At 59.9% G+C, this 27,604-nt stretch overlaps 1 protein-coding gene across 3 annotated transcripts; it reads left to right on the plus strand.

Moving 5' to 3' along the window:
* Window positions 1-1,387: 1,387 nt before the first annotated feature.
* On the plus strand, window positions 1,388-27,288 carry LOC117644243 (trafficking kinesin-binding protein milt). Of its 3 annotated transcripts, none has more exons than XM_034383519.1 (13): window positions 1,388-1,513; window positions 5,963-6,067; window positions 6,148-6,246; window positions 22,936-23,012; window positions 23,111-23,275; window positions 23,357-23,573; window positions 23,657-23,787; window positions 23,870-24,171; window positions 24,254-24,598; window positions 24,683-24,908; window positions 24,997-25,591; window positions 25,679-25,803; window positions 25,890-26,369. In XM_034383519.1, the coding sequence occupies exons 4-13, from the start codon at window positions 22,962-22,964 to the stop codon at window positions 26,367-26,369; spliced, it is 2,637 nt and encodes an 878-aa protein (XP_034239410.1). In that variant the 5' UTR covers window positions 1,388-1,513; window positions 5,963-6,067; window positions 6,148-6,246; window positions 22,936-22,961. The 3 variants fall into 3 exon arrangements, with proteins under 3 accessions (XP_034239410.1, XP_034239411.1, XP_034239408.1); XM_034383520.1 differs by lacking the exon at window positions 1,388-1,513 and adding an exon at window positions 5,026-5,047 and having other exon boundaries at window positions 25,890-27,288; XM_034383517.1 differs by lacking the exons at window positions 1,388-1,513; window positions 5,963-6,067; window positions 6,148-6,246 and adding an exon at window positions 11,231-11,393 and having other exon boundaries at window positions 25,890-27,288.
* The last annotated feature ends 316 nt before the right edge of the window (window positions 27,289-27,604 follow it).

Here is a 27,604-nt window from a genome sequence, read left to right on the forward strand (position 1 = left end):
AACAAAAGGAACTGTGTTGACTCTCTGATGAGCTGTCAAATTCTCGAGACAATCCATGGTAGAGTCTGTTTTTTCCTCGTGAATTTGCGAAGCAGTTGCCTGTTACTCTCCTGTAGGTTATTTCATTTTCTGTGCCCTTTGACATTCAAGCCCTATCAGTTACTGAGAAAAGGGCAACTTTTCATGTTTGCACTCCCTTGGATGTTGTATATTTCGAATCATAGGAGTTTCTTATCTATTGAATGCTTTTCATTTATTGATCCATCAATTAAATTCTGGTGTCCGCTGAGATAACCTCTTTACGAGCCATCTGTCAAGGTTCTGGCAACTGTGTTTGGTTAAGTGCTCCGCAGGCGCTTCACATATGTTCCAATTTTAGATTAACATGGGGAAAATTCTCTCAGACCATGACTTACCTATGTCCAAGGAGTGGCTTACAATCTAAGAGATGTGTCATAAGGGGGCTGAACCAATTCTATACATTTTGTTACTACTGTCCACAACGAATTGCTTCTTTGCATTAAAGTAGCAATGTTAGCTTTATGACAGTCTGAAAAACGGCATTTATTGCATCCATGACTCTGGCTCTCCTCTTATCTCCAACAGAAGTACCTGCCTGATAAAGGTTGCCATCTGCTATTCTCTATTTTATACAGAATCTTTTTTCATGACTCATTACTCTTGCTTTAACACCCCATATAACAGTTACCCGTTTTCTCCTATATAAAATTTTCAACTATTTTTTAAAATTATTTTTAATTTTTATTTTATTTAAGCTGGTCGTTGATTGGCCTCCTTGAATGTTTTCAGAGCTTGGCTCCCTTAGCAAGGAAGTTGTTTCGCCGGCCCTTGCACATGTTTTGTGTCAGATGAACTTCCCTGGCCCTTGGTCCCTGTCCGTCGGGTTTTGGAGGCGGCATCCGCGGAAGTGCCGTGCCCGTGGGGCCCGTCCCCGTTAGTCACTGTTTGGCGAACGTTGCCTGCTCCCTGTGCTGCACACTGCATGCCTACTCGGTGGCTGCCGAGATAAGCGCCCTCTGCGTCCCGACGTCCCGGCGTCCCGTTCGCGTGCTGTCCGTCGCCCCGTTGCCTTTGACGGGGTTCCGCGAACGCCCAGTATTTGCGCGCCTCCTCGGCAAACGTATCGTCCTTGCTCATCGCTAGCGTCGCGAGCGTCGCGAGCGCAGCGCCAGACACACTGGAAGCGATCTCTGGAACTCCAGGCACCGCCGGGCATCGGAATGCTGGCGTTGCTGGCGGAACGGGGCGAGTCAGGGTCCGAATCTTTGGAAATTCGTGGGGAAAATTGGAGGGGAAAAAAGCAAGCTGGGGTGCGATTTGAACCCGGGACAAGTACTAATAAGATCGAATTTTGTGTGTTTCAGGAGGGGAGTCTCTCGCAGACCTCTCCTACAATCAGGCAAGCTGGCCACTGCCGTGCGGTTCGGTTCTGCTCCCAGCGGTCCCGACCAAGACAACACTCGCCTTTCGCGGGAGGTCTCGACTCTCACAGGTACGTCGTGAGGCTGCTACTCTGCTACACTCGTCGCAAGTGCAGTCTGCTATTTAAAAGTAATGTTTCTAAAAGCAGTTTTCTCCCTCTATTTTGAGCCAAAAATTTAGATCAGTACTTTCCTACATGAAATAAATTATTTCAAACGAGTAGTATTCTTAGAGATTTTTTAGAGGCTGAGAAAACTGCTTGAAAACTGTGTTATTCGTTGTGCATTTTTATTCAAGGTGACCCTTAGCCCCACATAATTCTAATTTTTCCAAATATCCCCGCTCTCTTTTGGTGATGGTGACTATTCTAGGTCGCCGCGGCAGCTGGACGGGGGGTGTAGTGGCCGGGCTTTAACTGCAGGGCACGTGGCTGTAAATGTTTTAACGGTCCCGTCAATGTCACCCGGCATTTACAGTCCTTTGGAGTAGTCGAGGGGCGGTAGCGCCGGCTAGCGCAGCCTGCTGCTCAGACACTGTTCGCCTGCTGCAATTAACGCGGCCGGCTCGAACGTCCGGCGGCAACACTTTAAAAACTTTTCTTTTCGTCATTTATTTTTCCTGCGTCGCTTCATTCCCAGCGAGAGCAGGGGAAATTTCCCGGGCGGCCGTCGACGTTTTCGACGTGTGTGACAGTCGGCCCAATTTGGGTCCGGCCGCACGCCTCTCTGTTTCTTTTCTGTTTTCCCCCTTTTCCTGGTGTATCGCCGCCGCCCCCGCCAGGAGCCTGGGGCCTGGAGCCTGGAGCCGCCAGGCCGTGAGGCAGAGAGAGGGAGAGAGAGGGAAGGCAGTCGGGGCGCCGCGGCCCTCGCGCCCGGACACGAGTCACACGAGTCCGCTTCCCGCGTCGCGATCGTCACTTGTCCGTCGCGTCCGCGTCGTCTGCTGGAGGGAGAGCCCGGCGCTGCACAGTGGGCTGCACAGTCGCGGCGCGCTAACTTGCGGCCCGGCCGGCCGAGGAGTGCGAGTCGGAGGCGCGGCGAGCCTCGGCTCGGTGGTCTGACGCGCGACGCCACTTGAAAAGCTCAACAAGGTCAAGACCGCCGAGACCGCGGTCCCGGCGTCGCCAGCTCGCTGCTCCTCACCTGCGGCGTGCCCTGCACGGCGGCGACGGCGGTGAGTCCTGGAGGTGCCCGTTGGCGGCGGCGCTGGGGTCGCGGGACGCTGGAGGACGCCGACGGCGAGGTGCCCGGAGGTGGGCGCGCTGACGACTGGCATCACGAGCTCGGCGAAGCCTCGTCCAGGCCCCACAAAAGGAGCCTCCACCGCCTCGCCTCGCCGCCCTCCCTGCCCCGCCCCGTCCGCTCCCCCAGGCCGCCTAATGATGATGACGCTACCGCAGCGACGCCGGCAACGCTTGATGATGATGGCGGGTCATTTGGACGCCGTAATGACGCAGCGACGCGCGTGGGGGGGGGGGAAGGGGGGGGGACCAATCCCGCCTCGTGATGTTGATGACGGCGATGACGATGATGGCGGCGGGGCCCTGGCGGGGCCTCGCAGTCGCGCCGTCCCTCTCGCACCCACGGCGCATCCCGGAGTGATGCGAGAGAGACGGAATCGGGCCATGGGAGCGGGCGCCGCCTGTCCGCGTTCGAAGCGGCCAGACCATCACCGTCCAAGGACGCCTCCGCCGGACGGCAGTCGAAAAATGACGGTTTTGTGCGCGTCGTGCTGCCTCTCTCTTGCGCTCTTGGATGAAATATCTCGGGTGCGCGTCGGGCAGACGAACGTCTTGGAAAATGTCGGGGGGATTTAATCCCCGGCGCGTGTTTTCGAGTTTGATGCCCCCGAAATCCCCCCCCCTCGAATGCAGTTTGCTCCCCTCACGTCTGGTGCGACGCGGTGCCACAGAGACGCGGCTGTAAATAAATAGATGCAAAGTGTCCCCCTCGTCGGGGCGTGCGTCTGGCGCGGCATGTCCGCACGCGACCCGCAGCGACGTGCCGAGCGCCCCGGACAACTTGCAGTGTGGACCGCGTCGACGCGCAGGTGCGGAGTGCTGGCCGGTGCAGGCGACGTCGGCCCGTCGGCGGCAAGCTGCTCAACAAGCTGCTCCCAGTCAATGTCGACCGTCGTCGCGGACACCGGACGCCGCCGTCGCCGCCGGGACGCGACGCCGAGGAGGGCGGAGTGGTGCGTGTTTCCGAGGGGCGGGCTATTTTAACTTTGGCCGGCCAAGTTCAATCTCAACGCGATGAAGGATGGGGGCGGGTCGCTCTGTTTCTCCTGTGCGAGAGAGAGAGAGAGAGAGGGGGGGGGGAGACAGTTTCGGGGGTCGGTGCATACGGTCCTTACGCCTCCCACGCGAGGCGCTTATCGAACCTTCGAACCCCGGCGGCGCAGAGGCACAGCGACCTCTCGCCGTTCTGCAACGTTTGGGTGCTTTTATCTGCGTCCCGTGGACGTCAGCCCCGTCTTCGTCCCATGTACAGCGCCGATGCGATAGCGCTCGCCCAACTTCCAACCTCGCCGTTTTCCGAAAAGTCTAGTTTAGTGTCTTGGTGCAGCAGGGTCCTCCCGAACGGCTTGGCGCCTGCTTTCTCTCTTTGGCGGTCCTAGGGCGGTCCTGCTGGCGTTCGAGTGGGTAAAGCACACTGCGGTGACGTCACCGCTGGTGCACTGTACTCCGAGGCGTGCCACCGCGTGCCACCGCGTGCCTCGCCGTGCCACGCCCTGGCGGCGAACCACTGCCTTGGATCCGCGACTCCCACACTGCCACAGGCCAGGCCGGCCAGGCCACGCTATCACCGAGTCCTTTTCATGTCGGCGCTTGCCTGTCGATATCCGCCCCGTCCTGCAGCACTGCAGGGGCTGGCTATTTCGGCGCGCCGCCGCCGCCGGGGTTCGAACCCGCGAGCCGCGCCTCGGGCGGGCAGCGCTAGCAGCAGGTGGCGCTGTGGTTAAATCTGTGTGTGAATGCGAGTACCACCGGCAGCGGGCAGCGCAGGGGCGGCGGGCGCTTCCCTTCGGGGAGGGTTGGGGGACGGAGGTCCTGGCGGGGGCCCAGCGAACGACCCCCAGACCGGCGCGGCGTTGCGCGGACCCCCTCCCCCTCCCCCGGCTCTTCTTCTTCTTCTCTGCGCGACGCGCGCGCCGCGAGTCGACTTCGCTGGCGGGCTGGCGGCCTGGCGCAGGCGGTGTGTGATGTTGTGGTGTAGTCGGCGGGGCCCTGGCCAAGCCGTGGCCAAGCCCTGGCTGCCTCGCGCGCCGCGTCGCCAGGCGTAGCGTCGCCAGGCGTAGCGTCGCCCGCGGCGTCGGCGTCAGTGCTGCGGCGGCGGTCGTCTCCAACCTGCAGCAGTGTGTGTGCGTGTGTTGCAGCGGTGCAGTAGGCTAGTGTAGTATGTGAGGCCGCGCGGCCAGCACGCCGAGGACGACGCCAGGACCATGTTCCCCTGGTCCAAGGACCGGCCCCACGCCCGGCCTCGGCACGGCCGCCGGTTCTACCCCGGCCTCGGCCCCAGCGACCCCGGCGTCCCGACCCCGGACGACCTCGCGGAGGCCCGAGGACTGCCCGGAGGGCCCGGAGGGCCCGGAGGCGACTCAGGTACGCCCCGTTTGCTGCCACCGAGTCCTAGAGGGACGAGACGCAGAGGTTGTGACGCCCCTTCATTCGTCCATTCATTCATTCACCCACCCATTCATTCATTCGCTGTTCGCTCCTCCCACATGACCGCACGTAGCCCGCTTTTTTAGGTTTGTAGTTAACGCATCATGCATCCACCCCTCTCCCTCCATCCACCCCTTCCTTATCTCCTGATTGTCTTAATAGCATGACCCTGTCCTAACTTCCTGTTTTCAAATTTATCTTCTTAACAGTAGTTTTGCACTGCACGTTCCGTTTTTCTTTTATTTACAAACCTAGCTTTGATTAGTTGTAGTTTAGCCGGTAGATTTCTTTTAACGCGGGGTAATGTGTCTGTTCGCAAGCCCCCGCTAACGTCTTTGCCTCTCTCTCTCTTCCCCGGTCCTCAACCGGGACGTCTTGACGTAACCTCTCCCCTCACGTCGGCCTCACCTGTTGGAGTCAAAGCCACGTTTATCTTGACGCGACGAATCGGTTAGGGTCGTCAGGTTGGCAGCAAGCGGGGCGCCCTGTCGTCCTGTGCGGTCACTCTCGGTTTTGCGATCCATCTTTGTTTTAACTTTTTTTCTCCCCCAAGGCAGGTGTGATGGACCGTTTCTTTTGTTTTGTTGTGTTTGTTTTGCACGCGTGATACTAGTGATTTTTCTTTTTTGTAACGTTTACTCCCCCTGTTTTGTTCTCGCGGGTGTTGGGTTTTTGCTTTTGCCGCCTTTTTTGCACTTGATTGACTTTGTTTTTGGCGCGTTAGGTTGGTGCGCCGCGTGCCGCGGTTCGAAACGCTGCGCGCTCTCGCCGACCGGCCCGGAAGTGCATGAGTGCCGCGCCGTTGGCATGCTGTTGGCCCCACTGTAACGTGTGTTGTGTTTGTGTTGGCAGACGTGTGCAGCAGCGAGGACCTTCCAGAGGTCGAGATCATCAGCCTCCTCCACGAGCAGATCCCGCGGTACCGGCTCCGGGCCGACACGTTAACGCAGTTTACCGGTGAGCCTCTCTGTTCCCAGTGTGTGGCTGCCGCCTGTATCTCTCCCGCCCGCGCGGTCTCACGGCCTCGTTTGTTCCAGGCTACGAAAACCAAGACTGGTACATTCCAAGCCCGGCGCTCAAACCGGCCGAGACCGCGCTCACTCCGGACCAGATCCGAGAAACTCTCAACTACTTCCGTGAGTATGGGCCTGCTCTTCTGCTGCCAGGGCGTGGGTGCCACTGCGTGCGCGCACTGCACCCGGGGATGACCGACCGAACCGGGGCAGCCCTACCTGTGCCAGTGTGCCAGTTCGCCAGTTCGGCGGCGTGGGTGCGGTGCGTTCGGCTGACCTGTCGCTGACAGAATGGTGCCAGCGGGCGATATACGGAGGACCAATCGCGCGGCGGCAGGGCAGCTTGAGGGCAGTCAGCTGTGAGCGCCTCGCTTCACCTCGCCGCCAGGCCGCCAGGCCGCCAGCGGGAGCCTTGGAAGCCTTCCAAGCGCCTCCCAAGGCGGCCACTCTTATTTTAGGCGTGACTCGCCTCGGGCCGCCGCAAGGGCCGCCCTGGAGCAGCTCCTGATGGCCGGCCCTTGGCCGAGCCCTTGGCCGAGAGCCCTTGAAGGGCGGCGAGGAACTGACCCAGGGCAGCCCTTGACGCGGTCCTCGAAAGCAGCCGCCGCGTGTCCTTTTGCCGCGCAGGCCCCCGTGGGGCGCAGGGCTGTGGTGGGTCAGTGTCCTTTGAAGGGCCGACGGTATTCGCAGAAGGGCTGCGCGGCGTCCTGGCGCAGCGGCGCCGGTGCCCTTTCGAGCCGGGCTAAATCGGTGGCCGCCATCACCACCCCGTCGAGCGCACCGCACCGCACCGCGTCGGGGCCGGCGTGCATTGCGCGTCCGCAGATACCCCGCGCTGTGAGCGCGTGCGCTTCGCTCCGCTTCCGGCGATGCGTCGCCGCTACTCCGCGCGCCGCGCCCGCGCGGGGTATCTCCGGTGGCGCCCCGCGGCACCTGCACTGTGGGACTGCTCCATCTCCATCCCCCGTTGTGGCTGGATGAGCGGCGGAAACCTCCGCGCCGGCGTGGGGACTCGAACCCGGACCCGCCGCGTCCGCGTGCGTGGTCAGCGTCTTGGCCAAGCTCTCCAAGGGCCGGACCTTGGGCACCGAGCCTGCGCTAATACTTCGGCCGATCCCAGTGAGAGTAAGCAAGCGGGGTGCGGGGCGCCGCTAAGCAAACAGACCCCCTTTCTCTCGGCGAGTACCCCGCCGCCGCCCTCCTTGCGCACCCTCCCCCTCCCCCGGCCCCATCCTGGCATGCCGGCCCATCCCCCCGCGCTGCTGAGTCTATATTTGTACAGCGCGCTTGTCTGAAAAGACGATTGTTCGACGCGAGAGGAGAGGGCTGCCGCTGGCTGGCCCGCCCCGTGCTTCGCCAGTCTGCCGCATGCCGGTGCAGTGGAGTCAGTCTCTTCGATCCGTTTCGGTACCAACAAAAAAAAAGCAAAACAGACAAAAAGAATGCGAAAAAAGCTAAAAATTTCAATTTTTGTTTCGAGAGCGCGGTGGGTGGAGGTTACTCGAGCGGTTGACCCGGGCGTACCTGCTTCCATTAGCAGCCCCGCCCTGTCGTGTGACCGTCGCGCAGGAAGACTCAATTAGAGTCACCCCGAACCGAAGCCGAGCTTTCGCCGCGCCGTCTCTCTCTCTCGCACTCGCGGGCCGGCCCGGCCCGCTGGCCCGCAGGGGTGCGAGAGAGACGAGTGACGGCGCGCCCCGTCGTTCGGATTCGGACTTACAGTGCCACGCCCCTCGTGCCGGCCGGCCACGCCCAGTCGTGCCCATTTCCCTCCCTCCGACCACTTTTTGGCGCGACGTTTTTTGGCGCGAAACCACATTTGGCAGTGTGGGCGGGGGCCGTAACTTGTCGCGCAAGTGGCAGTCGCGAGACATCGGTAAGAATAGTAGAAGTTAACGGGTGTCCCGGCCCAGCCGCCCCACAGGCCAACGGCCCCCCGCATCGCCCTGCCTGCAGACTGATTCCGAGAGTCCTCTCTCTCAGTCGTACCTGTACGAGACGGGCCCCGTGAGTGCGAGAGAGACAGAGCGAGCTTGATGCTGTGCGCTGATTGGCGGGGCCGTGCTGAATGGGGTTGTCGCGGCGTGACATCTGGCGACGCCCAAGTCTGTCGCAACAACAACGCACGGCGAACGGCGGGGGAAGCGGGGCGGGGCCCGAGCCCACCGGGTGCCGCGTTGACTATCTGGCTTGCCCACCCCCAGGCCCCAGGAGGGGCGCTCCTGGCTGCCGCCAGCCCTGCACATACACCTCCTCATCCTGCCCGCCGCGCTGCTCGACGCGCGGCGTTCTGGGAAACGACGTCCCGTCCGCCGCGGCGGTCCGCGGTCCGCGGGCGTCAAGTGGTTTACGCCGGTAATGCCCGTCGGCGCCGTCCGGCTACTTTGTAACGGCGGGACTGCGCAGCTGCGGCAGAACAACAACAACTAGAGTGCAAGTGTGCTGCCGTCGTGCAGGCAGGCATGCGCGTTTGTCGTCGCTGCCGGAACTTTGGGCCTCTGGGTTGGTTTAGGTGTTCGGCGTGCCTCTCCATGGTCGACGGCGCGGTGCCAGCAGGCTGATTCCCAGCACCCGCTCTGTCTCTCTCGCACCCACACGGGGCAGCCCATGAGTGCGAGAGAGACAGAGGGCCAGGTCGCCGTGGTACATGTCCGCGCGACTCGTCATATTCTCGGCGATTGACGTTGCGCGCGCGTGACGGCGTCGGAGTCCAAGGCCGCGCGGGGCGGGGGGAGGGGCAGTCATGTGCTCTCGGCCAGGATGGGCTCGGCGTCGACGGTCTGCTGCTGTACAGTGTAGCACCGCCGAAACTGGTGGCGGGCCCGCCACACTGGAAACAGCCACCGCGCTGGCGAGAGACAAGGATCGTTTTGCAGTGTGCGAGCAGGTGCCGCCGCCGAGTTACTGCTGACCCCCCAGGCGACGCAGGGAGACAGGAGACAGGGGGATCTGCAGGCCCTGCAGGGGCAGCGCAGGGGCAGCGGAGCGCCGCCATCTCTTGGCACTAGCCGCCACGACTCGCCGTGCTTTCTGCCAGGGCCTGGGGGCTGGGGGCTGGGGGCCGCACGACGCGGGCCCGGTGGAGATGAAGAAGTGGCGATGTCCGCGATAGCGCGTAGCGGCACACCCTGACGCCGACGTCGCCGACGGCGCAAGTACACTGGGTTCGCAAAGTGGCGCCCCGTCCGTTTTTTTGGCGGTCGTCGTCGTGGTGTCCGTGCGGCTGCTGCACCGGGATTGCGCCGCGCAAGAAACGCAGCGAAGCGACGTGGCTGAACGGCCTGCTGGCTGGATGACGGCCGCGCTGTCCTTTCCCGCGCCAAAATTCGAAGACGGCCGCCAAACCAAAAGCAAGTGGCGTGACCGCGGCACGCTTTGATCGAAAGCGAATGGGATGGGATGGAATGGAATGGACCGTTTGGATGGTGATTTGGGTCGTGCGTGGCGGTGTGGTGCGGTGCGGAGGGGGCTTCTCGTTTTCAGGTACCCGTCGCGGGGAGAAAGGTACCTACACCGGCCGGGCCATTGCGTGTGCGAGTGGTGGCTACACCAGCGGCAGCCGCTACAATACACACACTGGTGGCGTGCACCACACCGAACCAGCGCTCATCACTTTTACGCTGCATTCACTTTTACCCACACCCGCCCGACCTCGGCGAGGAGAAGTGGCATTCGGTGGCACTTGGCGCTTCGCTTTGGAAAGCGGTGCCCTGGCCTTCCTGGGCGTGGCCGTGAACCCCCAGGCGCCCTCCGTCCGACGGTGTCGCTGGCGGGGCGCCTTACGGCCACCAGGTAGGCAACACGCCGCGCTCGCCTGCCGCGCGGTTGCCTACCCGCCGGGCGCTCTCCGCGCCGCGCGTCTCACAACGCCGTCTTCCTCCTGCCCGTGGTCCCAGACGGCAGCATCCAGGTGGGCCGGCCGCGTCTTACGGTGTGGCTAATCGATTGCACTGTCGTGGACCTCCCTCCCCCTCCCCCCGCCAGCCACACGTCATGCTCGTTTCGGATCCATTTTCGCGGCCGTTTGCGTCGAATCGGTGGACGGCGGCGCGGCGAATGGTCCGAAATGAACGTGGATGCGCTCGCCCCCTCGTGGTTCTCCGTCCTGCCGCCGCGAGTGGCGCCGCGGGTCGTCCCCTTCCGGTTTGGGGAACCGGAAACCCGGAATGTGTCGTGCAGCAGATGAAGCAGTCGGCAATCGAGATCAAAGCGAGCGCTAGAGTTGGCAGCAGTGCGTTGACTCGGTGAACTTGACAAGTCATCACGGCCAGCGGACGGACGGACGGACCGCGGTCACATGACGGATTGACGGACCGCGGTGACGCGGGTTGGCTGGGTTATGTTGGCAGGCTGTGGCATGCGGAGAGAGAGGGAGGGAGTGTGTGCGAGGGAGAGGGAAGGGCCGCGGGCGCCGCGGCTGCGCGTTGCGTGGCGACGGCCGACCCCGACGCTCGCGCCGCTCTTCGGCTGCACTTCGGGCGTCTTCGGGAGGGGCTCGGCCGCTCGGCTCGGCTCGGCTGCTTCCTGGTGGCCGCGGCCCGCCTGCCCCAGGCCTGCCTGCGCCGCGCTGCTCGGCTCGGCAACTCAGTTAGGCCCCGCGAGGCAGGCTGGCTCCACGTGTCGCGGCGCGCCGTCGTCGCCGTGGTGTGTGACTCGTCGCCGCGCTCCGCGAGTGTCTGTGTGTGTGTGCGTGCGTGTGCGTCCGTGTCGTGCGCGACATGGTGTAGTGCCTGGTGGTGGTGATGCGTGCGGCGCGATGCAGCCGCGCGCCCAGCGGCCGCAGTATGACAGCTGTGGCTACGGCCCAGGATACGGTGCTGGCGGTGCAGCCGCAGCCCAAGGTGGACCGGCGGCTCGCGCGGCCCCGGGCCCGTCGTCGTACCCCTCCGCCTTCGCCTCCTCCCCGGCGGCGACGCTGAGTGACGGCGACATATGGGGACGCATGTGCCGCCTGGCCAGCCTCGCCGGCCAGCCCGCCGCCGAGGGTTCGACTCCCGGCGTCGGCGAGTACCGGTCCTCCAGGACGGCTGGCCAGGTCGGCGACTTCTACGAGTGCCTCAAGCAGTGGGTGTGCGAGGACGGCGTCGACGGCGAGCCCACAGCCACGGTGCGCTACGGGCAGCCCGGGCCGGCGCACAGCCTCGGCCACGGCCTCCCCCACGTCCTGCACGAGGCCCGCGGCGAGAAGTGGGAGCTGTTCTGCTACCTCGGACGCACCACGGACGGGCGCACCAAGCTGAGGATCCCCCTGCAGGAGATTCAGATGAATGGTAAGGCTGTCCAGCCGCCCGGGAGGGCCTGACAGTTGCTGACGGGCTGACCCACACTCTCCACCCCCACACTGTCAGCTGCTCTGACGGGCTGTCACTCCTTGGCGCCGACCGGCTGACCGAGGACTTGACACGACAATGCCATTTTCCGCGGTGCTGACGACTGTGCTAGTGTCGAGTCACCCTGACAGCCGATAAGCGATAAGTGCAAGCAGCAGGCGGGCCGGCGGCGGGCCGCACTCGCAATCGCGATCTCTATCGACGCAGCCGCTTTTTGAGCTCTCCTCGCCGGCCGCGTTCCTCTGAATTTGTCATGTCCGCCGGCCGGCCGCCCTAGGGCCGCCCCTTTGGCTCGCATGCCAAATGCCAGTGCGGCTAGAGAGCCCAAACCGCGCGAAGAGTCGAAACGGCCCGCTGACGTCACGCACCGCGCGATGCGGCGACGCACAGTGGGCCAGAGGACCGGTGGAAGCGGCCTTGACGCGTTTTGAGCTCCAGACTCGAACCGAACGAGTGACCCCACCAATGCATTGCTCTCCGAACGAAAAATCCATTGGTGGGGTCACACGTTCGGTTCGAGTGCCATTTAGCGACTCTGGAGCTCAAAACGCCTCCGGGATTTTGGCCGCCCCCACCGGTCTTCTGGCTCACTGTGGAACGCCCCCTGAGTGCGAGAGAGACGGAGGCTGTGGAGCCCCGCACCTGCGACGCACCTGTGCCCGGCATCGTCGTATTGCCGGCCGTTCGTCTGGCGGGCAACGCGGCGTGGCATGGCGCGGCGCGAGGAAGCCACAAATCAGTGCGCTTTTGAACGCGCGCCGCCTTGAGCACGTGCCAGGGCCAGGGCCCCACGGTGTGTCGTTGAACCGGCCCGCGGCGTGGAGGCACCCTGTGCGCCCTGGACTAGTGCCGGCGTGTGTGGGCGATTCGGTCGCCCGCGCGTGGGCTGACCAGTCTCGACCCGCAGGAACGACCAGTTTGATTACTTTGTGGCCGCCCGTTGGTCGGGCAATCTGCATGCTTGTTACAAGCCCTGGCTTCTGGTGTTTGAACCCGCGACCCTTCGCGTCGCGGGTCGTCACGCTACCGCCTCGGCCACCGCGCCGCTGCCCTTTCGGCTGCCGCTTCTCCATATAAGCCCTGTCGGCTGATTCACGCCCCGGCGCGTGCCTCCATGTTCCCGGCATGCGGAGCGGTCTGCGAGTGCGAGAGAGGCGGGCTGCTGGCGGTAGGGCAGGACGCGGCGCTGGTGCGGCGCTGGCGCGGGGCAGGGGTGGTGAGGGGGTTGCTATTTCGGCTCTGGCCGAGACGCGAGGCGAGGCGGATTGAGCGAAGCCAGCGCTTCGCAAAGCCGGACGCAAAGTACACAATACGCGGCCGACGAGTGAAATACGGCGCCAAACGCCGAAAGAAAGAAAAAAAAACGGGGAGAAAATTGGAGGGGCTTTTGTTGGTCTGCTTTCGTGGAAGTCGACGGGCTCCAAAGGCCCCTGCGTTTAGGCGCCTCGAAGAAGTGCACCGGCCTGGCGGCCACGGCCAAGGCCAGAGCCGCGGCCGGCGCGGTTGGGTTGGGGTTGGTCGCCCCCCCAACCCAACCCGCCCTCTATCGGGTTGATCCCTCCCCCCTCCCCCAACCACCACCGCGCGCGGCATAACTTACGGAGGGCTTCCTCGGTGTCCTCTGCACCGCCAGCCAGTCAATACGAGAAAACGAAGAGAGAATGGCGTCCCCTGGCATTTGAATCTACCGCCGTGCCAGCCAGACCGGCGCGAGTTTTCTCCTGGCCGTGGTGGTGCACTGTGGGGCGCCACGGGGTTGACCCCGCGCGGGATGGGTCGACCTTGGCCCCAGGTCGTTAATTAAGAAGGAAAGATGTCCCCGGGGCAGCGCCAGCCAGGCTTAGTGGGACGGGTCAGGGCAGGGCTCGCGGTGCTCGCGGCCAGCCGGTTGACAGCTGACTGACTGGGGCCGTGGTGGGTGGGCGGGTCGTCGCCGACGTTGGCACCTGCCCGACGACGACGACGTTCGTGCGTGCTTTCTCCGTCAAGTCGTTGCACAAATCAACAACAACAACCAAACTTAAAACTCGAACGCAGATATTTATCGCAGTGGCGTGCAGTTGATTGTCTTGTCCGCGCTGCTGTAATTGTGATTCAAATCCGGCGCCGCCGCGTCGCGGTGCTTCGCTTTGTCTCGCTCCGTTCCGCCCACTTGACGGCCAGCCGAGCGACTAATTCGTCGTCGGCTTTGATGACGGCCTGCCCGGCCGGCCTGGCCGCGGCCTGCCTGGCGCACGCCGGCAATTGTCACCCGAGGTGTGGCGGACTGCACCGCCGGCCAGGCAGGCAGGCAGGCAGGCAGGCAGGTGGGCGCTCAGGTGGCCTGATGAATGTCAGACCAGACGCCTCCTCTGGCTGATTGCCCCCGCGAGACTTCAACTTTGGTTCATGTTTTCGAGGCGTGGCGTTTCACAGTGGGCCAGAAGACCGGTGGAGGCGGCCAAAACTCTGGACGCGTTTTGAGCTCACAGAGTCGCTGAATGGGACTCGAACCGAACGTGTGACCCCACCAATGGATTCCTCGTTCGGAGAGCAATTCATTGGTGGGGTCACACGTTCGGTTCGAGTCCCATTCAGCGACCCTGGAGCACAGAACGCGTCTAGAGTTTTGGCCGCCTCCACCCCGGTCTTCTGGCCCACTGTGCGTTTGGAGTCGCTCTTACGCGGAGACGGCGCCGGATTTTCTGCGAGGTCCTGCCTGTGTTGTTGTTGTTTGAAGGGGCGAGAGAGATGGGGAAAGAGAGATGGGGAGAGAGAGAGGTCTCACGGGAAGACTCTGCCTAGAACGTGAAGTGCCCCGCCGAGGTTGCATCGGCGTGATGCCCGGCGTGATGCTCGTCGCGATGAGATCTCGGTTTGCCGGCTTTGCCGGTCGGTCGGCGCGTCTGCGCGGGAAGAGCGATATCCTGGCCGTGCCTACCCCAAGGCACCCCGATTAAAATCACACTAATTGCTCGGAAATCTGGCTCGGCTTGTCAGGAAGGCTCTCTGTGCGGCCGGCGCCCATCTCTCTCTGTCTGTCTGATCTCATTCTTTTCCCAGACGAAGTGAACGGGAAAGACGGGCGATGCGTGTTGCAGGACGGACTGCATACACTCACTCGTTCCGGGAGTGAGCACACACAACACAACACCTTCCCGCGGGGCCCGTCCCGTCTTGATTCGCCCATCTGTATGAGGAGGGAACCGGAGGGAACGGGGTCAAAGTCGCAGCACGGCGCGCTCGGCTTTTGCCGCTTTTGGAGTCTCGTCTTGCTCGTACCGCGTCGCACAGTGGGCCCGAAGGCCGGTGGAGGCGGACAAAACTCTAGACGCGTTTTGAGCTTCACAGTCGCTAAATGAGACTCGATCCGATCGTGTGACCCCACCAATGGATTGCCCTCCGAACGGGGAATCCATTGCTGGGGTCACACGTTTGGTCCGAGTCCCATTTAGCGACTCTGGAGCTGAAAACGCGTCTAGAGTTTTGTCCGCCTCCGCCGGCCTTCTGGCCCACTGTGCGACGCGGAAAGCGGCGGGGTTATTGTTTTGGCGCTGTGCGGCCCTTCACCCCTTTCCCTCCGCTCCTCGTCGACGTGACTGCCGGCTGGTTTGACGTCGTGAGGGAAAAGTGGAAACGACACTCAGATCTGATGCGCGGCAGCGCGGCGGAGATTGTTTTGAATCGGACTGTCACTGCTCGGCTCGTCAGGGTCGCTTCGCGTCGCGTTGTCGTGCTTGAGTGATTTGCAAGGCATGTGGGCCAAGTCTTATCTGGCGATAGGATCGAAAAGCCCCTCTCCGCGCGTGCACTGCCAAGTGCACCTCGACGGGAGTGAAGCGAAAATTCGTGAGGGTCGCCCTGGTTTGCCGCCCGGAGCTTCTCGCCGCGCCCTGTGTCGCGACACTGACTTACTACGTGCTCGCCTCGCTTATCACGGTGTGGTGGGTGACTGCTCGCAGCCTCCGCGGCTATCTGGCGGTACACTGCCGACAGTCAGTCGGTGACGCCGGGCAACGGACTGGCACTGGCGGTCGGTTTGGGTTCGTCGCCGGTCCGGCCGCGACGAGCGGGGTCAGCAGTGTGTTGGTTGCAAAACGGCCTACGCCTACGGGACGGCACTACACCGGCGGGGGGCGGCCATGGCGGCGGCGGCGTTGTTTCGGCAGAAGTGGCAGCCACGGGCCGAAGATGATTTGTTTGATTGGCCTATCCGACTCACCCACGGTCCTATCTCGCAGTGTTTCTCAACTCAAGTCGCACTCGGTAGGGTATTTTTCAAGTCGCACTTACTCGGTATTTTTCAAGTCCCGCCATCTTCCGATCCCACCCACCCGCGGTCCTCGGACTTTCTCTATCTCCGCGGGTGTCCAAAGGGCAGCCTGCATGCGCCTCTCGCTGCAAAAGTGGCGGAAAGATGGGTTGTTGTGGGAGAGGCGATGCAGGCGGGGCTTGCAGTGGAGGGCGATGCAGCGCCGCGGTGCCGCGGTGCCGCGCAGGACGTGAGAACGGCCTGCCCTGCCCCGCTGGCCGGCATGCTGTGCGCTGCGTACAGACTTCCGACACGCCATCTCTCACACACACACTCACGGATCGACCCCTCACTGTGAGAGACCGGCCGACTCGCTCGTCTTCCTGGCGGGAGTGAAAATGTCATTCAGCGAAATGGCGGGCGTTTTCTTTTCCCGATTGAAAAGTTGATGACGGAGCGCGCCGTTTGTGCCCAAGGCTGGCGCCTAGGCTGGCGCCTAGGCTGGCGCTGCAGGCGGGGAGCGCGAACTTGGCGGCGCTGTTCGATCGCGTGCACACTGTGTTGTGGAAGGGATGTTTCGAGTGCATCCCGTTGGCAGGCGCGCCTAGGCGTCCGGCCGTCCGGCCCACACAAAGACGCCCCATCGGCTGCCGACCGATGCCGTCCATCTCGTCGCTCTGTCTCTCTCGCACCTCCGTGGGACGCCCCGCGGGTGCGAGAGAGAGGGAGCGATGAGATGCCCGGCAGCGCTGGATGGAGGCTGTCTCTCTCGCTCTGGCGGGCCGTCCCGCGAAGGGGCGCGAGAGAGAGAGAGCGTTTGTTTGGGATAGGAATTTGGCCGGTAGGCGGTCCGCCTCGCCTCGCTTGCAAATGCAGCATGCGCGCTGCGAACGTTCGGCACGGCCTAGCCGCGCTGTGCGTCGGAAAAAAACGAAACAGTGTTGTTGTTGTTGTTGTTGTTGTTGTTGTTTGGGGACGTGTCACAACGTCCTTGTACCTGTCACCTCGTTTCGTGATGAGGCGGTGTGTGTGCTCTCGGGGGAGTAGTGGGTGAGCGAGCAGGGCGGGGCACAACGGTGTCAAGAGAGGGGGGGGGGGAATCGGCCAGGAGGGAAAGAAGGTACTACCCTCAGGACCTCCGCGGAACTTGACCGCGACCTCAACAAGCGCCCCTTCCTGCTCCCCACTCCCTGCTGCAGGCCGTGGCGCGGCAGATGCGTCCACAAGCAAGCACTCTGGACGCCACACACGCCCTCCCAAGGACCTCGTAGCGGCCTCCCCCTCCCGCTCTCGCCTCATTCTTTTCGGCTGGCCACACACACACACTGTTGGCTTTGGCGTGGCCGCGGGGACGGTGCGGCGCGTCCAGTCTGTCTCTCTCGCACTCACGGGGCGTCCTATTGAGGTGCGAGAGAGACAGAGCGACCCGGTTTATAGAAACCCGTTGGCCGCATTGCGCTGTGACATCATCCGCTCCGCACTCGGCCAGGGCACGGCGCGTTAGGTCGAGCCACACACACACACACACACACACGCACGCGGTATCACTCACAGTGCAGTGTCGCGCTGGAGCCAGGCCGATCCGGTTTGTATCGACTGCGTTCCCATTGACCGACCGCACCACCGCACCATGCCCAAGGATCGTTCTGTCGCTCTGTCTTTGTCGCACTTTCGCGTCGCGTGTGCCGTGCGTCTGTCTGTCTGTCTGCCGCACGCATTCGTTTCGTCAGTCGGTCGCGAAAGTAGGCGCAAATGTGATGACGATATGAGAAATTGTCGCGTCACGCGATTGCGTAAGTGTAGCAACAACAACAACACTGGGTGTTTGGGAGAAAGAGTATGTGCTGCGATTGGAAAGCACGCATTGTTATTGTTGTTGTTGTCGGCGGCGGCGGCGTCCTCCTCCGGGAAGACGAGGCGCGTGAATGGCGGAATGATTCGACTGCTGCACTGCTAAAGCTGCATGCCGGGGCGTGGGTGGAGTGGATGTGGAGGAGACGCGGCAGCGCCCGCGGCGGTATGACAAATGTCTTTGAAAAATCGTGTTTTGGGCCGACTTTAAGCAGCCACTGCGTCTGATCCGAGGCGGTATTTCATCCACCTTCAACGGGCAATTAGTCTTTGGACCTTCCTGTGGCATGCCTTTGTTACGGAGTGCGATTATCTACCTTAGTTTGGGAGCAGTATTGCCGCAAAGTTGGTCAATACACGATTTTTCAGACATTTGTGACCGTTTTGATCAACTTTGCGGCAATACTGCTCCCAAACTAAGTCAGATAATCGCACTCCGTAACAAAGGCATGCTAAAGGAAGGTCCAAAGACCAAATGCCCGTTGAGGGAGGACGAAATACCGCCTTGGATCGGACGCAGTGGATGCTTAAAGTCGGCCCAAAACACGATTTTTCACAGACATTTGTGACCGTTTTGATCAACTTTGCGGCAATACTGCTCCCAAACTAAGGCAGATAATCGCAGTCCGTAACAAAGGCATGCTAAAGAAAAGTCCAAAGACCAAATGCCCGTTGAGGGAGGACGAAATACCGCCTCGGATCAGACGCCGTGGCTGCTTAAAGTCGGCCTAAAACACGATTTATCAGAGACATTTGATCAACTTTGAGACAATACTGCGTCGACGCGTCGGCCGCCTGCGGAGCCGGGGGTAGGCAACCCGCACGCACGCGAGTGTAACGGGGCGGCCCACCCCGCGGCCCGCAGGCTGAGGCCGAGGCTGAGGGCGAGGCTGACTCCGGAGAGCGCTGTCTCCGTCTCCGTCGCACTCGTGGGGCGGGGTGGCGCGGTTCGGGCGAGGCTTGGGGTTGGGCTTCGTGACGACGGCCGTGTGCAAGGCGGCGAGCAGCGCGCCGTGCGGTTAGGCCTCGCCGGTAATTTCGTTGTGGAGCTCGTCTTTCGTTATTAACCTCTTTTGGCGCGCGGCGTCGCCGATTTCTTCTCTCTTTCTCTTTCTCTCTCGCGTCGGTTTCGCGCGGCGAAACGCTTGTACCACATTTCGGCGCCGGCGGACCAATCGGAGACGCCGCTGTCGCTGTCTCTCTCGCACGCGTGGCACGTCCCGTGCTGCAGTGCGAGAGAGAGAGAGAGAGAGAGAGAGAGAGACGGAGGGATGCGCCGCAGTGTCTGCTTCCCGTTTTAGTTGCTCAAAGTAATTTGACGGACTCTGCCAATGGTCGGCTAGGAATCCGCGGGCGGTTCGGCTCGGCCCGTACTTCCGGCCGAGCGTAGCGTGGAGTGTGGCTCGGCCCCGCCCGGTTCACGGCCACCGCTGGAAGCTGCAAGTGGCTGGAAGTGGCGCTGGACCCACACGGTCACCGGGAAAGGAACAGGTTCCCCGTGACTCACCGCACGGCGTTCCCCGCAGAAATGCTCTCGGCCCGTAGAAATGCACTTGACCCGGAAAACTGTTTTTGGAGCCGAAACGCTGCGAGTGTGGGAGTTTTAACCGGCACGCGTTACTGGGTCTTCATCCGTGGTTGAGTCAGTGGCATTGCGGGCAGACTTGATTTTTGCTGTGTGTTTTTTCTTTCTTTTTTTACCGCGGTGCGCTGCAGCTCGCTCGCACAAGTGGCCTCGCGACCCGCCGCGTTGTGCCGGGACGCGGGGCGGTCGCAGCGCCAATACGGGGCCTCGAACTGGCGCAGCAGCACGGCACGCGCACTGTAAAAGACGACAAAGAAACATTTTTTGTCGAAACAGAAAATGGACTCATTTTCGGTCCGTGTCCTGGTCGTCGCGCTAGTCGCGCTCCATCGCCTGATCGAGGAGGAAGAGCGCACCGTGCGTCACGCGCACGTCGATGCAATCGGTGCGTGTCCCTGCAGGCTCATTCCGAGAGTCGTTTTCGTCGCTCCGTCTCTCTCGCACCTATTACGGGACGGGGCGAGAGAGGCAGAGCGTCGAAAACGACTCTCGGAATCAGTCTGTTGTCTCTGTCGCACTCGCGGGGCGGGCCTGAAGGGCGCGAGAGAGACAGAGCGACGGATGCAGCCGAGGGGGGCCGGCCGGGGGGCGTGGAGGAAGGGGCGTCGGGGCGGACGGTGGGCCCCGCAGAGGCCCCGCATCCGTGGACGCCCCTCTGGGCCGCCGCTGCCGCGGCCTCTAGGAAGCGCTCGGACCCTGTCGGACCCACTGGCTAGCTGACGGACACCGAACCGAATACAGGCATGCCGGTGCGTTGTGCGTTTCTGCGCGCGAAAGTCTTCTTTCCTCCAGTTGCACTCGTCTTCGCGGTGCTGAGCAGTGCCGTGCCGACCGACCGAGCGCGCCAACGGCGCCAACCCGTTCATCGCGCGCGATGCGCCGCGCTGCGCCGCGCTGCCACGGCTGTCTGTGGCGCCGGATTCAAATTTTGCTCTTCACTTTCGCCGCTTTTTGAATACATCGCCTGAATGGATGAATCGCTAAGTGGGTTCGGCGGCGCGGCGCGTGGCTTGGCGTGGCGTGCGCGTTTTGCAGCGAAAGTGATCGCTTGTTAATTGGGCCGCTGGACTGGACGGTCGGCGCTGACGTGCAGCGGGCGGGGCGGGGCGGGGCGGGCCCCGGGCCTAACGGTGCGAGACGGGGCGTGCCGTGTTCGTCTACTCGTGTAGCACGGCCTGCCCGGCCCGCCCGGCCTGCCCGGCCTGCTCGATGCGTGGGAGTGCCTAGTGGCGATGCGTCGCGCTGGCGTCGGGTTCCTCCGGCGACGCAAGGCCGCCGTCTAGTCGTTGGTCTCGCTCCTCTTCCCCTCCTCCTCCTTCTCCTTTTCTTTTCGCCCGCCTCCCGATCAATTTGATATGGCGGCGCCGGCGCGCGACAGGCCGGCCGCCGGAAAGTGGCCAAGTGATAGCGCAAGATGGCCGGTCCTGGGGCCGCGTCGCCGCGTCGCCACGGCGCGACCAGTCGGCGGCTTTGGCTTGTTTTCTAGTGTAACTGAGGCCGGGCCGGCGGCGCCCTGTCTCTGCCGTGCCGTCCGCCCGTCCCGCACACGTGGGGCGTAAGTCGCGTCGCGGTGTGCACCCCGCCCCTCCCCCGCGGTGCCCGGCGATGCCGCGCCAGCGACGCCAGCGTTCGTTCCATGTTCCGTGCGCGTCCTTGGCGTACCGAGTCATACCAGGCTCTCTCTCTCTCTCTCGCACCCCCGCGGGGCGCGCCGTGAGTGCGAGAGAGACGGAGCGAGGCGCGGCGTAATGAAAAGGGCGCGTGACGTCACGGCGCGGCTGCACCCCGCCTGGCTGGCCTGGCTGGCCTGGCTTATCGAGACCTTGGGGACCTTCAGGGCCTTTGGCTTTGCCTTCGGCGACGGCGTGTCCGTTCTCAATCTCTCGGCCTCGCCGATCTGTCTCTGTCGCACTGGCGGGGCGTGCCCTGGGGGTGAGAGAGAGACAGAGCGACGCGGGCTATCCGTGTCGCATCGGGCACGCGTGCCTCGCGCCATCGCGCATGGCGTGCGGGTTCCGGGAAGCGTCGCGTCGCACAGTGGGCCAGAAGACCGGCGGAGGCGGCCGAAACCCCGGTCGCCTCCACCGGCCTTCTGGCCCACTGTGCGTCGGGGGTATCGCCGTCGCCCGCACGGCGACGCCTGGCCAGAGGACAGGTGCCGATCGGACGGTCCCTGGAGACGCCCGGGGTATCGACGGTGGGGCCTCGTTGCATCAGGCAGTGCAGTGGCAGAGATAAGGGGCCGCGGTGTCCGCATTCCAGGATCCTGATTCCAGGCGCGCTTGAGCGCGGGGTAGACTGACGGTGGCGGTCCGTCTGGCCAGCTCGCCGCTGATTGAGAACGTTGTCCCTCTCGCACTCGTGGGGGTGGGGGGTGGGGGTTGAACTGGGTCGCGGTCGGGCCATCGGCAGGCAACCATCGCATCCAAATCGACCCTGGCGCCGGCGAGGGCCTATATCGAGGGCCGGTCGCAGTCCAGCTGGGACGCGCCGCGCCCCGCCCCGCCCCGCCCCTCCTGGGGCTCGACTTCCCTTGCACCGTGTACACGCGAGATTCCGACTCCAGGGCAAAGGTCAGCTCGATCGAGGCCAGGAATAGGACCGGGCTGCCGATAGCGGATGTGCTGCGGTACTCCCAGTGCAGCGCCGTGGCCGAGGCCGTGGCCGTCCCTCAGCCTGACGGGGTGCTTGGCGGCGCTGGCGGGGCGGCGGGGCTCCCCGTCGTGGCCGCGTCGCCGACCTCCAAATGACGCCCTTTGGTGGCACCGTCGCACCGCCCCGCTGCTTGATTTATAGTGGGGTGGATGGAAAGGCGCGGCAGTGTACAGTGACGGCGCGGGGCGGCTGGTTTCGTCTTTGTCTCCACCCGGCCTTGACGAGGGGATGCACCCTGCCAGCGCACCGACTGCCGCATCCACTGTTAACTCTGCCGTCTCCCTCGCACCGTGTCGCCAGGCCGCACGTCTGTGCCGCGCACGGCAGCAACAGTACGAGTGCGAGTGCACGCAAGTGGTGACGTCACTGGGCGCGGGGCCCGAGGCGGGGCCCGAGGCGGGGCAGCGCCAGGGGGTGGGTCGGCTGGCTGGGACGCTGCGGCTGGACTCCGAACCGGAGCCCCCGTCGGCCCGTCTCTGTCGCACCCTTACGCCTCACGCAATGAGTGCGAGAGAGAGGGAAAGGCCTCCCTCTTGGCATCCGCCTGCTGGCCCTGCTGGCCCTGCTGGTCGGGATGCGCCGCGTGGCTGCTTGGCGCCAGGGGGGATGGAAACGGGAAGGGGAGGCAGTCGGGTCGATAGCACGCGGAGAGTGAGAGAGTGAGTGATGTAGGGGTGGGGTGGGGTGGGGCCCGCTTGCAGTATCCGCAGCGTGCAGCCTGGACGGGACGGCCGTACTCGGCGTGCGTACTCGCCTTCAGCTGTTTCAAGGTTAGTGGCTGGAGGCCTGCGGGGTTTGGAGTGACCCCTGGTTCAAGCCGGGGGTGTCCAGGCCAGGGCACATTCGGGGTTGGAATGGAACAGCTGGGCCGGCAAGCCGACAATGATGCCGAACTCCGGCCTGGCCCGCCCCCGGCAGCATTATTGCCACGCCACGCCGGCCCGGTCGTTGCCCCGTCCGTCTGCTTTTCGTCTGGCCGCCCTAAACCCCGTCAAACCCCGTCCGGGTTTACGCTCTACGTGCCCTTGGCCACGCGTCACGGGTAGCCGCTACTGCGCCACGCCGGCACAATAGAATGGTGGTGCGGCTGCTGCCGGCGATGCAATACTCATTCCTGGCGACAAAAGGCAATAACTGGATCTTGTTTCTGTCTGTTACAGTCCTATGCAGCAACCGCGTGAGCCAAATGACCAAAACTTACGATGACATCGAAGCTGTTACGAGGCTTCTGGAAGAGGTACGTTTGGGAACCAGAGGCCCTTGACCTTCCCTGGTTGAATTTTGTGACCGGAGTCTGTGGAAATGTTGCATTCATGCTGATTTTACTGATTACAGAAAGAGAAAGACCTTGAGCTCACCGCGCGCATTGGGAAAGAGCTCTTGGCGAATAATCAGAGGCTAGAAAATAATGTTGCTTCCTTGGAAGCAGAATTACGCACCACAAATGAGAAACTTACACAGCTCAGCCATGAGCTGATGAAAAAGACTGAGCTTATTCAAGTGAGTGCCAAAGACAACAATTATCTATGCCTGCGCAAGTCATTGCCTTAGTTCATGCAATTAATAAATTTTCTTTTTCAGATTCTTACCAATGATGAAGGGGACAGTAGCTCTGAGGTGGGCACTCCATGTGAGAATGTCCCCAGACAAATCAGTGCTGAGTTTATGCAGCGGAGAATACAAATGCTTGAAACTGATAATGTTCGTTTACGGGAAGAATTTAATCAAATTGCCAAAGACACTTCAGAATGTGAGGAGGCAGAAGCTAAGCTTGTTTTTGACATCACCCACCAGTTGTGTAAGTTCATGATATGTTGAATAAAATTTGTCAAAGTGTTTGTTGCAGGCTAGACTAATTTTCCCAAATATTTATTATTACAGCCACAGCCAATCGAGAGGTTGAAGCATTGCTAGTGGAGCTGGACAGGCAGAAAGATGAAAATCGACAGCAAAGTGAACACATTTTTACTCTTGAAGCTAAATTACGAGATATAGAGAGTCGCCACATTACGGTATGCACCTGTTTTATTATTTTCTAGCTATTTTAATACAATTTGTTTGTGGTGATTTACTAATGATTTTTGTGCCCTGCAGCTGGGTGCTGAAAATGAAGATTTAAAGAACCTTATTCGTATCTCAAGAGAAACCCAGGATTCACTCAGTGGAGAACTGGCTGAACTAAAGACGCGAAATGCGGAAGTGTCAACATTACTTTTGGATACTCAAGAACAGCTCAAGAAGAAGCGCAAAATGAGCATGCCAGTAGCAAGGGCTACTCAGTTGTTCCCATCTCTCACTGGTATGAATCAGCACAACCCAGACTCAATAGCTTCGGAGTTGGAGTCTTCCCTGTTTTCTGAACTCAGTTTGGATTCGGGCATTTCTACTGACAGAGCGTAAGTACTCAATAAGATATTGCCTTTTTAGGGAGATAAACCTACTGCAATTGACTGACCGTTGCTCTTCTTGCGTTTGCAGTCCTTCCTACAGAAAGGTGTTTGAAACTGTGCGGTGTGCCTCTCGAAGCTCAATGGGCAGTGGCAGCAGCATTGGCAGCAGTATGGGAGTGTCTCCAGTCAAGCGTGTCGGTTCTTTGGGTGGTGGGCAGGCTTCATTGACATCCTCATTATCGATGTCGTCGTCTAGTCTTGGGCCACGAATGTCCAGTCTCCCTGGATTGGCCCCATCCTCAACTTCCAACACCAGCCTGCCGACACACCCTGCCCCACACATCTATGGATCCACCATGTCATTCCCCAGCTTGGACTCTGCAGGGCAGTCTGATTGTGAAGCATTTTCCAATGACAGTGAAGATAACATTTCGTATGTATCAGCTTGATAGCTTCCAAAATGTGCTTTTCCTGCTGAAAATTTCCTGAATTAATTTTTTTTTTTATCTTATTACAGAGTTGATGCTGGTGAGCCAGTTTCCACTTTCTCTGAGCTTGAGGCAGCTGTATCTCGTCTCACTCCTGCTGCAGTTGCACTGAGAAGAGCACATCTGGGTTCTGGAAGCTTGCTGAGCTACGACGATGGGTGCCGCACTCCAGACAGCATTATGTCTACAGGAAGCAGTGGAGCCTTCAGTGGCAACAGCAACTCCATGAACTGGAAATTGCCTGATAAGCTACAGGTATGTTTTTTATTTTAAATTTGGAAGTTTCAGCCATCATGGGAATATATGGTTTGGATTTATATTAATGTCATGCATTATATTTTAGATTGTGAAACCTATTGAGGGATCACTGACTCTGCATCACTGGTCCCAACTTGCGACACCAACATTGAGTGGATTGCTAGAGGAGAGGCCTGGTGTCAAAATTCGTGGTGGCAAGCCGCTGGAAGAATTGGGTTTGGATACTTACACTTTGTCTGACCTTGAGGAGGACGATGAGTACATTTGTCCTGGCAAGAGCTTCCAGTCGACCAGCTCAGTGTACACCTACACCAACAGCACGGTGATGCACCCTGATGACATGACGTCTGTCACACCCAGTTTGCCTCCAAGTCAAATGAGCACGAGGGCCACCAACAGCTGCGCCACCACAGCAAATCCAACACCAGTATCAGGCATGAGTCGCCGTAACTCAACGTCAACATTCTCAACCTGCCTTGGCCTAGCTAAGATGCTCAATGAACGGGGAATCAAGGGAATCACTCCGAGCGCTTTGAATACTCCAGCCACAGAGAAGAGTTTCACCCCCACCGCCACCCCTTGCAACTCTCCGCTAGGTTCCCCAAGGGGATCAGCGGATAGCTCTCCATCATCCTCAAGGTCACCCTCTCCCCCACCTTACAGCACATTCCCAATTCCAGGTAAATTTGTGGATATGTATGGAAATGTTTCTTCTTAACTAGTTATACTGTTTTTTAATGTGATTTGTGTTGTTTTTTTTCTCACAGCACTTCTTAGCAGCGGTGCAGAGTTGCTGCGTCGCACATTTTCCAGTGACAGAAACACAACCATGCGCCTGCACCGTTCTCAGTCACGCAGGCACAAAAAGGGTCTTTCTAGATCAGATCGCAAGGCAAGTCATTTAAGAGAATGTGTAGTATACCATTTTGGCACCTTTGCTCCTACTTTTATTCATTGAAGTGCTTTATTTGGTTACAGGCTCTGTCAAGTATAAGGCTTGTCGAGAAACTTGAAAGAATAGGTTTGGAAAGTTTAGTGACTCCGGGCGGAAATACATCAGATGGAAGATCGCTCTATTTCAATCCAGCTCAACGTAGTCCTATGGGTCAGCTCACTGGGATGAAGAGTCCTGTGAATGGCCGTCAACCCAAGCCATCATTTGTGTTAGGAGGCGACGATGACAGTGATATTCCAATATTAGGTATGCCTGCCAAACCTGGATCAGGCCAGCTGGATTCTCGACTAAATAGGTTACAGCAGATGAATAATAGGCCAGTTCGAACAGACCTAGGGTCTGTCCCTGGAGCTTCTAGTTCTTCGACTCCAGTTTCCAGAGGTGCTCGAGGACGTCCAGACCTAGGCAGCGTTCCCTCTGACCTGGGAATGGACTCCCACTCGTCTTCCACTCTTGGCACCCTCAGCTCATTGTGGTTTGGTAGGAAGGGTGGCTTGCTGTGAGCATGAGTGCATTTTAGGCTGTGTGATGTATGCCTCAGTAATGAGTTGTTGTTGACTACTAGTGTTGTATCAGCACCCAAGTGATATTATGTTAAGTAATAAAAAATTTAATTTCTCTTTACATCACCATAGAGTGAGCTGCTCTTTGCTTGGGCTACTCCTCTTATCCCAGTTAGCATTAGTCTATTTGGCAATATTTTAAGCTTTGACCACAATTCAGTGTATGATTCCTGTAGGTGTCTGGTGAGTTCAATGTGATACTGATTTATCTTGTTTGAAGGAGCTGTACACCGCTCATGTTTGCAATGTTGGTAGGTTACAAAGTCAAGCTTTTGCTCGAAAATGTTGTTGTATTTGTAGAATGATTGTTGTTGGGAAAACCTTTTGTAAGAATTGTTGAGTATTTATTTAATGTAGGAAGATATGAAAATGTTGGGTTGTCTACCACAGTGCCTTACAGTTCCTCATTGTATTGGCTCATTGTTTAGTTATGTGTATCAGTATTGATAGTAAATTTTTTGTTGTACATTTTTTGTTTTTCAATTGTCTTTTTCAAAAAATAGAACGATGATTTTAAGAGTATGAATGTACTGTGAACTAGCTTTCATTTTTAATGCAATGTTTCTTTATGTGCCTTTTGATTTCAATCGTACTCTTGTATATTGAATTTTAAAATTATGAATGTGATTAATAGCAAAGCTGTGTCGTACAACATATTCTTAGTCAAAACTTATTCCGCTAAGTTGATGACGGATGTTGATGCCAATCTCAAAGATTGTGTTGGTAGAATGATTTCAATAAGTGGTTTTAAAGTGTATCTTAATTTATTTTTAAATAGCAAATTGTAGGGAAATGTGTAAATAAATTGATGTAAAAGTATCGACTGAAAAATCTGAAATAAATCCTTGAAGTACGTGAACTTTTTTCTGATTCTTCTTTTTCCTTTCCTGATAAATTTTTTAAAAATTTGAGTGGGCCAAGCCACCAACAGGTATTACTCAGATGGAAAAGAGTAGAGCCATTCGCAACAAATACAACAATAAACAAACAAAATGAAAGAACGGAGCTACTTTTCCACTCCTGCCACACTGTAGGGGCAGGGAAGACCAAAAGCGCCTGCCGTTCGGCGCTAGGCCAGACGCTCGCAGCGGTGCACGCTGGGTGGCCTACCCGCCGCTTGGCAGGGGCTCGGCGCTGCGCCCTGCAGGCAGCAACAAGTGTAGGCGCTGCCAGTG

The sequence above is a fragment of the Thrips palmi genome, unplaced genomic scaffold (genome assembly GCF_012932325.1).
Source record: "Thrips palmi isolate BJ-2018 unplaced genomic scaffold, TpBJ-2018v1 HiC_scaffold_18, whole genome shotgun sequence".
Taxonomy (NCBI): domain Eukaryota; kingdom Metazoa; phylum Arthropoda; class Insecta; order Thysanoptera; family Thripidae; genus Thrips; species Thrips palmi.

What these genes read in the sequence shown, in the direction of transcription:
- LOC117644243 (XM_034383517.1), top strand. An exon ending in AAAAGACTGAGCTTATTCAA is followed by an intron (nt 23,276 to 23,356) that starts GTGAGTGCCAAA and finishes TTTCTTTTTCAG; the next exon opens with ATTCTTACCAATGATGAAGG. An exon ending in GACAGTGAAGATAACATTTC is followed by an intron (nt 24,599 to 24,682) that starts GTATGTATCAGC and finishes ATCTTATTACAG; the next exon opens with AGTTGATGCTGGTGAGCCAG.